Consider the following 13,680-nt stretch of genomic DNA (forward strand, 5'->3'; position numbering starts at 1 on the left):
GACGAGGCATACGGTTTTACACCAGACATCCCTGAACCTCAGTACTACCCAACAAAACCTTCCCCTACAGAAGATAGTATTGGTTGTAATCATTTATTAAACAGAGCTGCCCTTTACCATGGGGTGTCAATGCACTCTGATGCCATTGAGGAGGATTTCTTACTATACACTTTTGAGCAGTCACTAAGGTCTACTCAAATATTACCTATGATCAAAGGGGTTATTAAACATTCACCGGATATTTTTAAAGATCCAGTAAGATGTAGAGTGCTAAATCCCAGAGTAGAGAAAAAGTATAGACCAGCACCAGCTGATCCGGTCTATATAAAGGGACATCTGCCTCTAGACCCTTTGGTAGTGTCAAATGCACGTAAAAGAGCAAAGTTCTGGTGATACGCCCCCCCTGACAAGGAATCCAAAATTATTGATGCGTTAGGAAAAAGGATTGCTGCGCAAGCAGCAAACATATGGCGCATAGCAAACACACAAGCTTTACTTTCACGCTATGCCAGGGCTCACTACGACCAACTAGAAAAGTTAATGGAACATCTCCCTGATCAATACAAGGATCAGGCAGCAGAGCTTTTACAAGAAGGCAAACTAATATCTAATGCCTCAATTAAATGCTCACTAGATGTAGCTGACACAGCATCCAGAGCAGTCAATACTAGTGTGATTCTCAGACGTCCTGCATGGTTACGCATTTCAGGTTTTAAACCAGAAGTACAGACTACCATCCTAAACCAGCCCTTTAATCAAAATCAGTTGTTTGGGCCGGAGGTAGACAACACACTAGAGAAAATAAAAAAGGACACAGACACAGCTAAGTCTATGGGTGCGTTACAATCCACTCAAAATAAAGGTACTTTTCGCCTCTCCTTCTATAGAGGAGGCGCATAGCAAACCGGTACAGAGACCACATCATCTTTTAAAACAAACGCGCAGACCTCCTCTAATAAAGGATGTTTTAGAGGAGAATACCGAGGCAACAACAAGGGAAGAGGCAGAGGTAATAAGAACAACCGCTCCTCTTCCACTCCCAAACAGTGACTTCCCTCTGCCTCCCCTACAACATTCCACTCCTGTAGGGGGCAGCCTTTCACAGTTCCTACCTGTCTGGAACTCCATCACAACAGACAGGTGGGTAAGACAAATTATCCAACATGGTTACTGCCTAGAACTCACAGCAACCCCACCAAACATACCACCCAGGCAGCGTCCAATGTCCACAGACCATATAACTCTGCTTCAACAGGAAGTTCTAGCCCTTCTACAAAAAGATGCTTTACAAGTAGTTCCTTTAGAAGAACAAGGAACAGGAGCTGTACTTCCTTATTCCCAAAAAGGACGGGACATTAAGACCAAATCTCGACCTCAGGCCTCTCAACCACTACATACAATCTGATCATTTTCACATGATCACTTTACAACAGGTACTCCCATTACTACAGCAGGTAGATTTTCTGTCCACACTAGACCTAAAGGACGCCTATTTTCACATTCCTATACATCCTGCGCACAGGAAGTATCTAAGGTTTGTCAAACAAGGACAACACTATCAGTTCCATTCGGGGTCACAACAGCACCACGAGTGTTTACAAAGTGCTTAGCAGTAGTAGCAGCACATCTCAGAAGACAACAAATACATGTCTTCCCTTACCTAGACGACTGGCTCATAAAAGCAAGATCGTTCAACCAATGTGTACAGCGCACTAAACAAACAATTCAAACATTGCACGACTTAGGATTTAGATAAACTACACCAAGTCGCACCTAGAGCCTTCGCACATTCATCAATATCTAGGAGCTACCATAGACCCATCTACAGCTCTAGTGTATCCCAGTCAAGCCAGGATTCAAAGTTTTCAGAACTTAGTCTCCCTTTTTCAATGTCAGCACTCTCTCCAAGCCAGAGTGTTTATAAAACTAATAGGCATGATGGCGTCTTGCATCTTTATAGTTCCTCACGCAAGACTGCAAATGTGCCCACTACAAGAATGTCTAGCACAACAATGGAATCCGGCTCAAGGTCAGCTCACAGACCTGGGGTTGGTAGACAGCCGTACATATCGCTCTCTGCAATGGTGGAACACCAAAAGCTTAACAAAGGGACGGCCATTCCTAGACCCTGTTCCACAGATAGTGCTAACGACAGATGCATCCCTCACAGGATGGGGAGCCCATCTCTTGCATTATACCACACAAGGTCAGTGGAACAATCAACAGAAACAGTTCCACATCAACCATTTGGAGTTGCTAGCAATTTTTCTAGCACTCAAAACTTTTCAAGTACAAATACAAAACAAAGCTGTCCTAGTCCGGATGGATAATATGACAGTCATGTATTTTATACAAAAACAGGGGGGGACACACTCTGCCATTGTCCCAGCTTGCACAGAACATTTGGAGATGGGCCATCCCTCAAAATATACATCTGACAGTAGAACACCTTTCAGGAATTCGAGTCATCGGTCACAACAAGTTCACGAATGGGAGATACACCCACAAGTTCTACAACCATTCTTCCAAATGTGGGGGCAGCCACAGATAGACCTGTTTGCCACCCACATAAATGCTAATTGCCCAACCTTCGCCGCCAGGTTCCCACACCCACGGTCGGAGGGGAATGCAATATGGATGAACTGGTCAGGCTGATTTGCGTACGCTTTTCCGCCTCTCCCACTCATTCCACTAGTATTTCGCAAGCTCAAACAGTCTCTCAAACTAATACTAGTGGCCCCCACATGGGCACGCCAGCCGTGGTTCACCACGCTACTGGATCTCTCACAGGTTCCACATCAGAAATTACGGCTCACGCCATCCCTGCTAACACAGAACCATGGAGAAATAAGGCACCCATAACCAAGCCAACTGAATTTGGCAATCTGGCTCCTGAAGTCCTAGCGTTTGGTTACTTAAACTTACCACCAGACTGTATGAATATCATTAAAGAAGCTAGAAGACCCACTACCAGAGCATGTTATGCTGCTAAGTGGAAAAGATTTGCAATATACTGTAACAACAATCAAATTGGTCCACTGGATGTTTCCATCCAAAATATCATTTGCTACCTTCTACACCTACAAAAGGTCCAATTTGGCTTATTCTTCCATACGCCTGCTTTTAGCAGCAATTGCAGCTTATTTACAAAATAGACATCTATCTCTCTTCAGAGTACCTGCAATAAAAGCATTTATGGAGGGATTAAAACGAATAATCCCACCTAGGTTACCACCTGCACCAGACTGGAATCTAAATGTGGTCCTTACAAGACTCATGGGCCCCCCTTTTAAGCCTTTACATAAGTGTGAACTGCAATTTCTAACATGGAAAACTGCCTTCCTTGTTGCCATTACCTCTCTCAGTAGAGTCAGTGAAATACAAGCATTCACAATAGAAGAACCATTTTTTCAAATACATCCTAGCAAAGTGGTTCTTAGACCCAATCCTAAATTCCTACCAAAAGTGATTACTCCTTTTCACCTAAACCAATCAGTAGAGTTACCAGTGTTTTTTCAAAAACCGGACTTTGTTGCAGAAAGGGCTTTACACACCTTAGATGTTGGAAGAGCTCTACTATAGCACACAGACAGGACTAAATCCTCCAGAAAGACAAAACAACTATTTGTATCTTTCTCTCCCTACACAAAGGCAATCCCATCTCTAAAGGAGAAATTGCTAGATGAATTGTAAAGTGTATTCAAATATGCTTGCTATCAAAAAGCTAAACGTACACAAACAGTTCCTCCTAGAGCACACTCCACTCTCAAACTAGGAGCCTCTATGGCTTTCTTAGGAAACATACCGCTAGAGGACATATGCAAGGCAGCAACATGGTCTACAGTACACACCTTCACTAAACACTATTGTGTTGATGTGCAAGCCATGCAGCAAGCTGCAGTGGGCCAAGCTGTTCTTAAAACACTATTTCAGTATGCTGCAACGGATACAAGCGACCACCGCTAGGGGAGACACTGCTGCACAATCGTTGCTAAGTGTAGGATCTGCAGCTCATATGCCTCGAACGGAAAATGCTACTGACCAGTATGCATCTGTTCTTGGCATGTAGAGCTGCAGAGTCCTACACGCCCTCCCGCCTCCCCGAGACTTGTATACGTTCCAGTACTCATATTAATTAGATGCACATGCATGGACATCCTTTCTCTTTACTTATACTAACTCCATTTCTCATCATGGAGAAAAACAATCTGAGGAAGGAGTCTGACCATGCGCAGTATTGTCCAAGGGAGGAGTCACCTATCTCGTGACTACAAAGACTTCTTTCTAGAAGACAACAACCTGCAATCATCCGGGGGACCAACACCAGGTGGCGATCTAGTGCTAAATGTAAAACTCTGCAGCTCTACATGCCAAGAACAGATGAATACTGGTAAGTAGCATTTTCCTTACCAGTATGCATCTGTTCTTGGCATGTAAGGCTGTAGAACCACACATGCCCACCCGCCTTCCCGGCTACCTATATCTGTTCCAGTATTATCTTACACAATACATGGTCATCCTTATCTATATTGATACAACTCCATCATTTGCCCAATGGCGAAAACAATCTGAGGATGGAGTCTATGCCCATGCGCACTACGGTCTAAGGGAGGAGTCACCTAGCAGACAAAGACTCTTCCAAGACCACAACAAAGTGTAATCATCCGGGCTCGCCACCAGATGGTGATCTGGCCCACCACCAGATGGTGATCTAATGTAACAGTATGTGGTTCTGCAGCCCTACATGCCAAGAACAGATGCATACTGGTAAGCAGCATTTCCCATTTTTGATATGAGCAAATTGGTCTGAGTTCAGTCTTTGAGTATGGGACATCATTTGCTTCCTGAGCGTGTACAACAAATGCTTAAAACTTTCCTCTGATAAAACCTTACTGCTCGCCCTCACTTCCACTAATCGAGAGTAAGGTGCTATCTACTTTTACCTCTGCCTACCTTTTGGGTTACATTGGGCTCTGTGCACACTATACCTCATTTTGTATATACAGAGCCAGCTTCCTACATTGTGGTTTTGACCGCAGGGCCCAATGCATTAGAGTTGAAAAACCAGCAGCATCTCTACAACCAAATAGGAGGGGAGAGGGGGAAGAGAAGTGGGACCGGGGGGTGATCATTAAAAAAAAAAAAAAGTCCTTTGAGACCGTGGGAGAACTTGGATGTAGCTGAATTATTAGATTCGGGGGAATATTTGTGGGTCAAGACTCAGCTGTGTGGACTTTAGAAGAGTTTGCCAATTTGTGGGAATGTGGTTGAACTGAAGTAACTTGTGCTTCTGCATCCATAGTCTGATGATGGATATCTGGATTTTGATTAGCACAGTCAGTGTTTGTGGGTATGCAGATTTATGTGTGTGTTGTATAAGAGCTTGTTTTTTACTGGATTTAAATTTCACTATTGAATTTGAGTTGTCCCCTTCCCTTTTCTTTGCAGCTTATAACAAAATATTTTGCGTGGTTCCAATCTCAAGACACACAAATGTGGCAACAGAGCAAGTCAATCCCCAAGTAAGTTCCATTGTATTTGTTTTGGTGGGTGTATCTTTCACACTTTGTGGTAACAGAGCCCTTAATTTTTCCTGCGCATTCTGTACTGGCTTACTTTGGTTTCGGTGCATATGCAGTGCACTGTCCACCAACGTTTTTAGTTTCCTCCATCTCTTAATTTCCTGCATGTGTGATCCTGGTCCATCAAAAGGTAGTTTAATTCTTTCCATTGCATTTATTTTTTGATTTTCAGTAACTGTTACTGTTGCCTTTGGCTCTAGCTGGACCCTCAGGTACCTTTATAGACCCTTCACCAGCTTCGCTGCCATTGTTTATCTTGGTGCCACACCGGAGCATGGACACAATGCCATCTGCACCAAACGAAGAGCAACCAGTAGTGCTCTCCGACTCCGAGGTAGCTCAGCTTCGATCCTAACAGAGGCTGGCACCCTGATTCCACTGGGCCTTCTAGCAACCCATAAGACTCATGCATTGTCCTTGCCTCAATGAAGGGTCTGAATCATCAGCAATCTTTTCTGCACATACTCCAACAACGAGCACTAAGATGAAGGGGGTAAATTTGCTCAACCCTATACAGATGACAACTGGTATGATGAGCTACAAGATGCTGGTTGCCTGGTTAATTGTTCAGGCACTGGGCTTCTATTACCACCTGAAGAATGTGCCTCCTTCTCCAAACAGAAGTAGAGGAAGCCTGAGGATTAGAACCTCCAATTGCTTACTTTGGAGGGGAAAAGCAATGTCCTCACTGAAGTCCTCCAAACCGGGCAAATTAATACTGAGCCACTTCTATCTTTCAATGAGGCCCTCACTGACACACTTCTTGGGGCATGGGCAAAGCCATGTTCTGGACCCCCGGTTAACAGGCAGAAAGCTTTGCACTTCCACCATGTCCTGGACCATCTAGCCTTCATAATACATCGGACCCCAGTAGACTTAGTGGTTTTGACATCCACAAGCAAGTTCAAACCCCAATACCTTTTTCTACTGCCACACCAGACTGAGAATCCAAGTGCCTTGAAACGTTTGGGAAGCACGTATTCGCAGCCAACCTGGCTTTAGGGTCTATCAGCTCTTGTTGCCTACTTGTTCTCTGGGTTATGGGTCCATCATTTGGGTCCTGCCTGCTGTACCAGAAGACTTGAGTTCCACCACTTACGCAATCCATTCAGAATGACTATGATGAGGCAAAATTCACGATTCACTGTGGGTTGAATACAACCGATTGCCTTGGTTGGACAATTGGCACCAGTGTGAAACTTAAGAGACATGTCTGATACTTTAAGGACATGCTGTTTGATGTATCTTGCTTCTTTGGCAAGTAGGCAGACTGGGCTTTTGTGCCCTGGCATGTCAGTTCCACCAGCAGTTCTGTATCCTCTGTGACTATGGTGGGTTCTTCCAATATTACCAGCACCCATTCAAGAAGCCAGCCATATATGCCCTACAGTCTTTTTTTGGGGGGGGCAGTGCCACAGTACCCACAGACCATATGGGGCGCTCCAGCCCACTCCCTCATCCTTCCTGCAGCCTCAACCTCTTTAGTGTGTCCTTCAAGGCATACAGCCATCCTGTTGGAGGCTTGATCCAACATTTTCTCCCAGGGTGTCAAGCCATTACTTCTGACAAGTGGGTCCTGCAAGTTGTCCAGTGGAGTTGCACCCTTCGATTTGTTTTATCCCTGTTGCATCTTTTGACCCCTCTCACTGCAACTAACTGAGGATAATACTTTCCTCTTCTAGCAGTAAATGCTGGCCATTTTGACTGAAGGGGCTACAGAGAGGGTCTCTGATAAAAGAGAGAGGGACCCAAAACCAAAGGGATAGGGTACCAAAACTGACTTTATGTCAAATAAAACTAAATTCAGTTTGCACAGTTTATGTATTTAAAAACAATTAAAAAGACGAATTGAAAATTGAAATTGGGAACAGACAATATAAAGAAGGATCAAATCATATTAAAAAATTCATCATAAACATTTCCTAAAAACTAAAAAGGGGGGTACAAAATAAGAGTTAATATTCCGCAACAGTCAGAATAGTCCTCGATCAATATATATCGTACTTCTCCCTAATTTTTGTATATGATTTGTTCCTTCTTTTATATTGTCTGTGTTCCCAATTTCAATTTTAAATTGGTCTTTTTAATTGTTTTTTAAATACATAAATAAACTGTGCAAACTGAATTTATTTGTTTTTATAGAATTGTTTTGTTATTTACTGCATTGCTCCAAGTGATAGGTCTTTATGTTTGAATAATATCTGTCTAGCTGTCTGAAAGAATTGGTGTCTTTAAATTAAGGTGCCCAAAGGGAATTTTTATTTGACATAAAGCTACAGAGAGGGTGCCCGCATCGAAAGTAGACCCAATGTGGCCCAGATCTTAGCTGACCATGGCATGGAGAATGGATGGTAGTCTCGGACCTGCAGGATGCTTATGTTTGTAGCCTGTGTGGCTGTACACCTGCTCTGCATACTCCTGCCATGTAGTGTTGGTCTTACAACTTGTTTTTCTTCTAGAAGCCTTTCGAGTCATGGTGACTCTTTTGTTTTTAGATGCGTATTGGCAATGACTCAATTGTTAGATTTTTTTGTGTTCCTCTGCCATCTGGTTTGGACGTGATGCAGCGTATTCCCGGTCTCCTTAGAGTTCGTTGATTCCTGTCCTAACTTCGGAGTTAGTTGCCTTCCACCACTTTATGGGAAGAATTATTTCACATGTTCTCTGTGTACGGTGCTGAATCCATTCCTCCTGTCAATCATTCTGCTACTGTGCCTCTCGTCCCTCAAGGCCTATTCATACAGCTGTGTGCTCCTATACACCCTTCAGAGAAGGAAAACTCATCTGTGGTAATGGAGTGGAAGCCTTTCAAGAGATGCCCCTTCTGTCACTCTAAATACCCCATGGTCTCTATCCCTGTGGTCTGCAGTGTTTGCCTCTCGCCAGAGCTTGTCTGCTGCTCAGCGCAGTGACACACTGTGGGCCTAGAGTAGTTGTTGCAAAGTCATCTTGTGCCCTGGGCACCCCCAGCTTTTTGGTGACTGGAACTGGTGGTAACTGACTCTGACTAACCTTAGGCTCTGTTTAACCAGGCCCAAGTTCAATGCCAAGCTAAAAGGAACACATTTGAATACAGTTAAGACACCCAACGTACACTAGGGTATGGTGGGGTATCTCTGTAATTGGCATGACCTACCCCATAAGCCCCTAGTATATGGTAGGGCAGGGGATTGAAACTACCTAGAAGTCCCCAGTAACCTGGGGCATGGCAGTTTAGAGTCCAGCAGATTTTCTGCACCAGCATGTGTGCAGTGCTGAAGCCTGAGGTCAGTTTAAAAGCTTCACTGGTTGCCAGGACTGCTTTTAAACCTTAAATTGTGCCCAAACTCGACTTTGGTGGTAGAGGGACTTAAAAATGAAAAGCCTACAATATGTTGGCATATTAAGGCCCCTCAGGGTATCCCCTAGTTATCACAGGGGTGGGGGGGGGGGGGGTCAGTTATCTATAAGGTACACCCTTATAAAATGAGTTTTTATATGCCTGGGTAAAGTGAATTTTCACATTTCACATCCCAAATTGTTGTAAAGTGCTGCTCAAATTCAACTTTGTTGCTAGGATTACTGGGCAAGGAGGATCTGCAATATTTCAGCAGATTCAGAACCCCTAAAGTCTCCCCTAATTGCACAGAGTCCTGTAGAAATTAGGGAAATACTTCTAAAATATGTTTATATAAGCCCCGGTGCTAGAAAACTTGCCCAAGTCCTTTTCCCCATTGCAAACCCTATGGCCATAGGTTAACATGGTAGGAAGTTATTGATTGATAAATATTGATAGGAGAGGACTAGTTGGACCATTCAAAGTCTTTTCAGACTGGTAGTAAATCCAACAATATTATATTGTTGTATTTCTCCTAAACTGTACATACAAGAAGGTATAAGACGTTCTTGTTTGTAAGTCCAAATTCAGCCTTCCAGTGGTCTGCCCTGATTGGTCAGAGTTAAATGGATTAGCCAGGCTGCTTTGCTGAGGTGATAAGGAACTTCTAGGGTTAACTCCTCAACAGGGAGGGCAGTGTGCTGGTCTATAGGAATGCCAGGCCAGAGGGTGGAGTCGTAAACCATTCTCTTCAAAGGCAGAGGGGAGGCTTGGGTTTCAGTTTCACTCTTACGCTCTGGACCCAGAGTCGGGGCTAGGCTTAAGGGAAGGTATGTGCAGATGGTAGGGGGAGAGACCATGGAAATAAGCCATCCCAGGGGGTGTGTTTAGCCAGCTCTTGCCTCCTTGCTGTAAAATCAGCCATTGTGGATTTGGAAGAATGATGCACTCTTGGACAATATAATGCCACACTCTACAAGATGTATTTGTGAGAAGTTAGCCTGACATATGATGTCCACTAGTTCTAGTGGGCACCTTGCACCAGTCTAATCGACCCTTATTGATGGTGTTTGAAAAGTCAGCCTTATAGAAAGCTATCCAAGGGGTAGCAATGGCGAGCAGTCTTCAGGCTAAGACTTCAGAGAGCGAATTAAGCTAGTTCTTTTACCAATTATAATCCCTTGAGTGCCAAATGAAAGCACACCACACAAGGTATAAATCAAATATATATGTATTTATTCTAAACACAACCCCTCTGCACTCTTTGAGGTCAGAGGTAAAAGTACAATACAAGTTACTTAATATGCATACGATAAGTTGCACAGTATACGTTTTGCCCTTGGGGCTTCTCAAACCATATACTAAAATAGTGGTATAAGAACCACGTGAGAATTAGAAAGCAGGCCTGGGGCCTGTGGAATCGCTGGGGCTACTCTAAACAGCCAAAGGTTAGGATGTTGGAGGCCCACGGGAGACTCATGCAGTGTCTAAACACAGCCACGGGTTACCATTGACTTTCTATGGGAAACAAACCAGTTACAATTTTACAATTTAAGGACACTGCTAAATGAACTACGATGGAACCCTTTTAGACTTACACTAGGAGGGCCAATACCCTCAAGACTACTAGAGTACTTGTGTTACCTCACCCACGGAAGCCGGGTGCATAGGTCTCTTTTGGTGTCAGGTTTCGTCGTCTATTTCAATGGAGATCTGCAAAGAAGTGCTGCTGGCGACCAGAGGAAAAGTGTCTGGGTGGATCGAAGATCTGAAGAACCTGAAAGCAGAGGAGACACAGACTTGCCAGTGACCAGGGTGGCGATAGAAAGATGCCACCAGATGTCGGCTGAAAATGTGAAGCTGGTCTCTTCAGCCACGAGGACCTGGAGGCGTCGATGACGACCAGGAGCTGAATTTGAGCTGTCCCACGAGGGATCTAGTTGACTTCGGTGTCGGTATCCTGATTGGACCCAACAAGCCTTGGCAAACGCAACCCACGCAGGATGTCGAGATGGGCTTCGGTGCAGACCAGCAAGGTCTGTAGAACTTCTCCTTTGCAGGGAAGTTGGAGCAAGCCTGGAGCAACCAGGAAAGCAAGTTAAAATAAAGGATTCTCTTCTTGGGGGCTCCCTAGCCAACGGACTAGTAACAGCGAAACGCGTTGACTGGAAATGCACAAAGCGAGCACACAGGCCACTCGTGGAGTGTGGAGCTCTGAGCTTCGGTGCAAAAGGTGCTCTAGTCTGGGGCTTCAAGCACCCCAATGTACAACTTCGGGATACCTCGGGAAGTCGATGCGGGTTGCAAAATGCAGAATGTCCAGGAGTTCCGGTCCCACGTCTCTCGTGTCCGCCACGGGTCTCAGCTTTGCTGTGAGCGAAGGTCTGGGTCAGAGATGTCTGAAAGTCCGTGTCCTGTGTCGCAGATTCGTCGGGATCCGGCGGGAGCCTCGAAAATGCAGACCGGCAAAGATACTTTTGTTGCCTGTTCGAACAGGGTGGTCACTCCTTGACTACAAGGGACATTTCCTCCGTCTTCCAGTCGAAATGGAATGTTGAAGGTCCAGGATATATGTTTCTGTAGTAGCGGATCTGTGTATAGTTATAATCTAGTGAATAGTCCCGCTCATGTGCGTGGACCCCGGCAATCAAAAAATGCAGAACTGCAAAGACACTGAAGAGAGAATTTAAAGACAAATAATGCAGCCTATATCCACAGGCTACACTGTCCAGTACTTCAACTAGAAATTCCACCAAAAAAACCACACACACATCACAGCCTGCCCAGTTTCCTCCATAGAGAAACTTGCCTCTACCAGTAAAAGCCTCTGGAATGATAGAGAGGAAGGCATGGACAGACAAGCCCCATAGGCTGCCATTATGTGGCTTAAATAGGATACTGTGCCTTTAAGAAAACTTTCCAGAACTTCTCCCAGAATCCTAGAATGCACAGCAGGTCCCTCTTACTTTCAGTTCTTTTTTCCGGCTCCTGCTAACGGGACCCTGGTGCATTGAGCTCTCCCTTTTTCAAGGGTTTATTGGATTTTTGTGCACTTTTGGTTTAAAGTGTTTTCATTTGCTGTACTTGGTGTTTCCCTTCACTCCTGTGAGTTTGTTCAGGCTTTTTAGGGCTCTAAAATGCCTGCTCTTTTCGACAAGTGCCCAGCAAGTGGAAGGATGAAGTCCAAGACTGATGCACACGACGTCTGCATAATCTGTCTCCCTGAAGCACATGTCCCTGAAGAATGTGACATCTGCCAGAACCTTTCAGCAAGGACCCTGAGGGAAAGGCTGAAGATTAGGCTTCAAGGCCTAGAGGAGAGACGACTGCAGGCGGGTCTGGGAAGGCTCCCTCTGCCTCTGCTGAGGCCTCTGGGGGGCTCCCTAGAGGCAGGAAGCCCAGCAAACGGTCCCGGTCTCAGTCGGCGTCGATTGCATCAACGGCGACATTGAGAGGGATGACGAAGGTGTGTTCCCCATCTCCCCGGGGCTCTGGGTCGAGGCGGCGTGAAGGATAGACGTCGAAGGGCCTGGGTAGGCCGCAGTCGAGACCACCGTCGACGGCTTCTTCGACGTCAGCGTCGAGCTATCTGCGTCGAATGATGAGCGACAGGCGTCGGCGCTCGCCGTAGAGGCGACACCGCCGGTCGCCGTTGAGAAGACGGTCGACGTTGTGGGGATCCTCGACGTCGAGGACCTCAAGAAAGCAGTCGGCGTCAAGGAGTCGACGCTCATCGTTGAGGACTGAAAGTTCGACGTCGCGGAGGCGGCGTTCGGCGTCGAGGAAGAAGCGTTCGACGTCGCTGAGGTGGCGTTCGACGCCGAAGTCGCGGAGGCGACGTTCTACGCTGGAAAAGCGACGCTCAGCGTCGAGAAGAAAGAGATCGGCGTCTCGGAGTTTTTCTAACTCCCCTAAGCGGCGCTGAAGGTGTTCTGGCGCCAGAAGTCACACTGGGTCTGGTGGAGGGCGCCGGAGACGGCGATCACCTACTGGAGGGGCTGGTTCGCAGTCAGCTCCCCCGAAGAAGTCACCGGGCTCGGTGTACTCTGTGGTTTGTACACCACCTCGGCCGAAGTTGCCCCCGCCTCCTGTACCTAAGGAGGATCCTCCCATCAACCCTCCCGATTCCACCACTTCCTCCCTCAGGACAACCACCACCGCTTCCGCCTCATGGGCCCGCTCCTCGGTCGGAGATACCTCCTGTTCCTCCACCAAGGTCGGTGTCACTGCCTCCACTTCCTACACCGCCTAAGGGGACGCCTAAACCAAAACACCAGGATAGGCCACGGAAGACGCCTCCACGGAAACCTGCAGAGCATCCACGAACTGGGAGATCGCGTTCTTGTTCCAGGAGGAGGAAACGATTGCACAACAGGTCATCCACGCGGTCGAGACGACGCCACAGGAGGCGCAGGTCTCGTTCCCATACGAGGTCCTCGGGGACCAGGGACTATTCTCCGACTTTGTCGGAGTTACCGGAGGCAAGGGTGTCACCGGTTGACGATATGGTGTCCTTTCACGATGTCCTGTTAAGAGGTGCAGCAAAATTGGGCATCTTGTTGACGGTGCCCACGCCCAAGACATTGGTAATCTTCGAGACGCTGCACCAGAAACATCTGTCTCTCCCATTATTGCCTCTGGTACCAGGCCTGGAGGATCTGGCCATGGACCTTTTTCTCACCCCGGCGGTGACTAAGGCGCCCCCCCTCGAGACTACAGAAAAAATAACGGGCTCCCGATTCTGATCCGGCTTTTCTAAGGGTGGAACCCCCTCCAGATTCT

General features: G+C 46.3%; 1 protein-coding gene across 1 annotated transcript in view; it reads left to right on the top strand.

The window, feature by feature from the left end:
- The window catches only part of KMT2B (lysine methyltransferase 2B), a 1,030,490-nt gene that overhangs the window by 464,472 nt on the left and 552,338 nt on the right, over positions 1 to 13,680 (top strand). Inside the window, exon 18 of the mRNA XM_086929980.1 lies at positions 5,449 to 5,522. Coding sequence (XP_086786106.1) covers positions 5,449 to 5,522 — 74 coding nt within the window. The remainder of the gene's footprint in view (positions 1 to 5,448; positions 5,523 to 13,680) is intronic.

This window comes from Lissotriton vulgaris, chromosome 7 (assembly GCF_964263255.1).
Source record: "Lissotriton vulgaris chromosome 7, aLisVul1.2, whole genome shotgun sequence".
NCBI lineage: Eukaryota > Metazoa > Chordata > Amphibia > Caudata > Salamandridae > Lissotriton > Lissotriton vulgaris.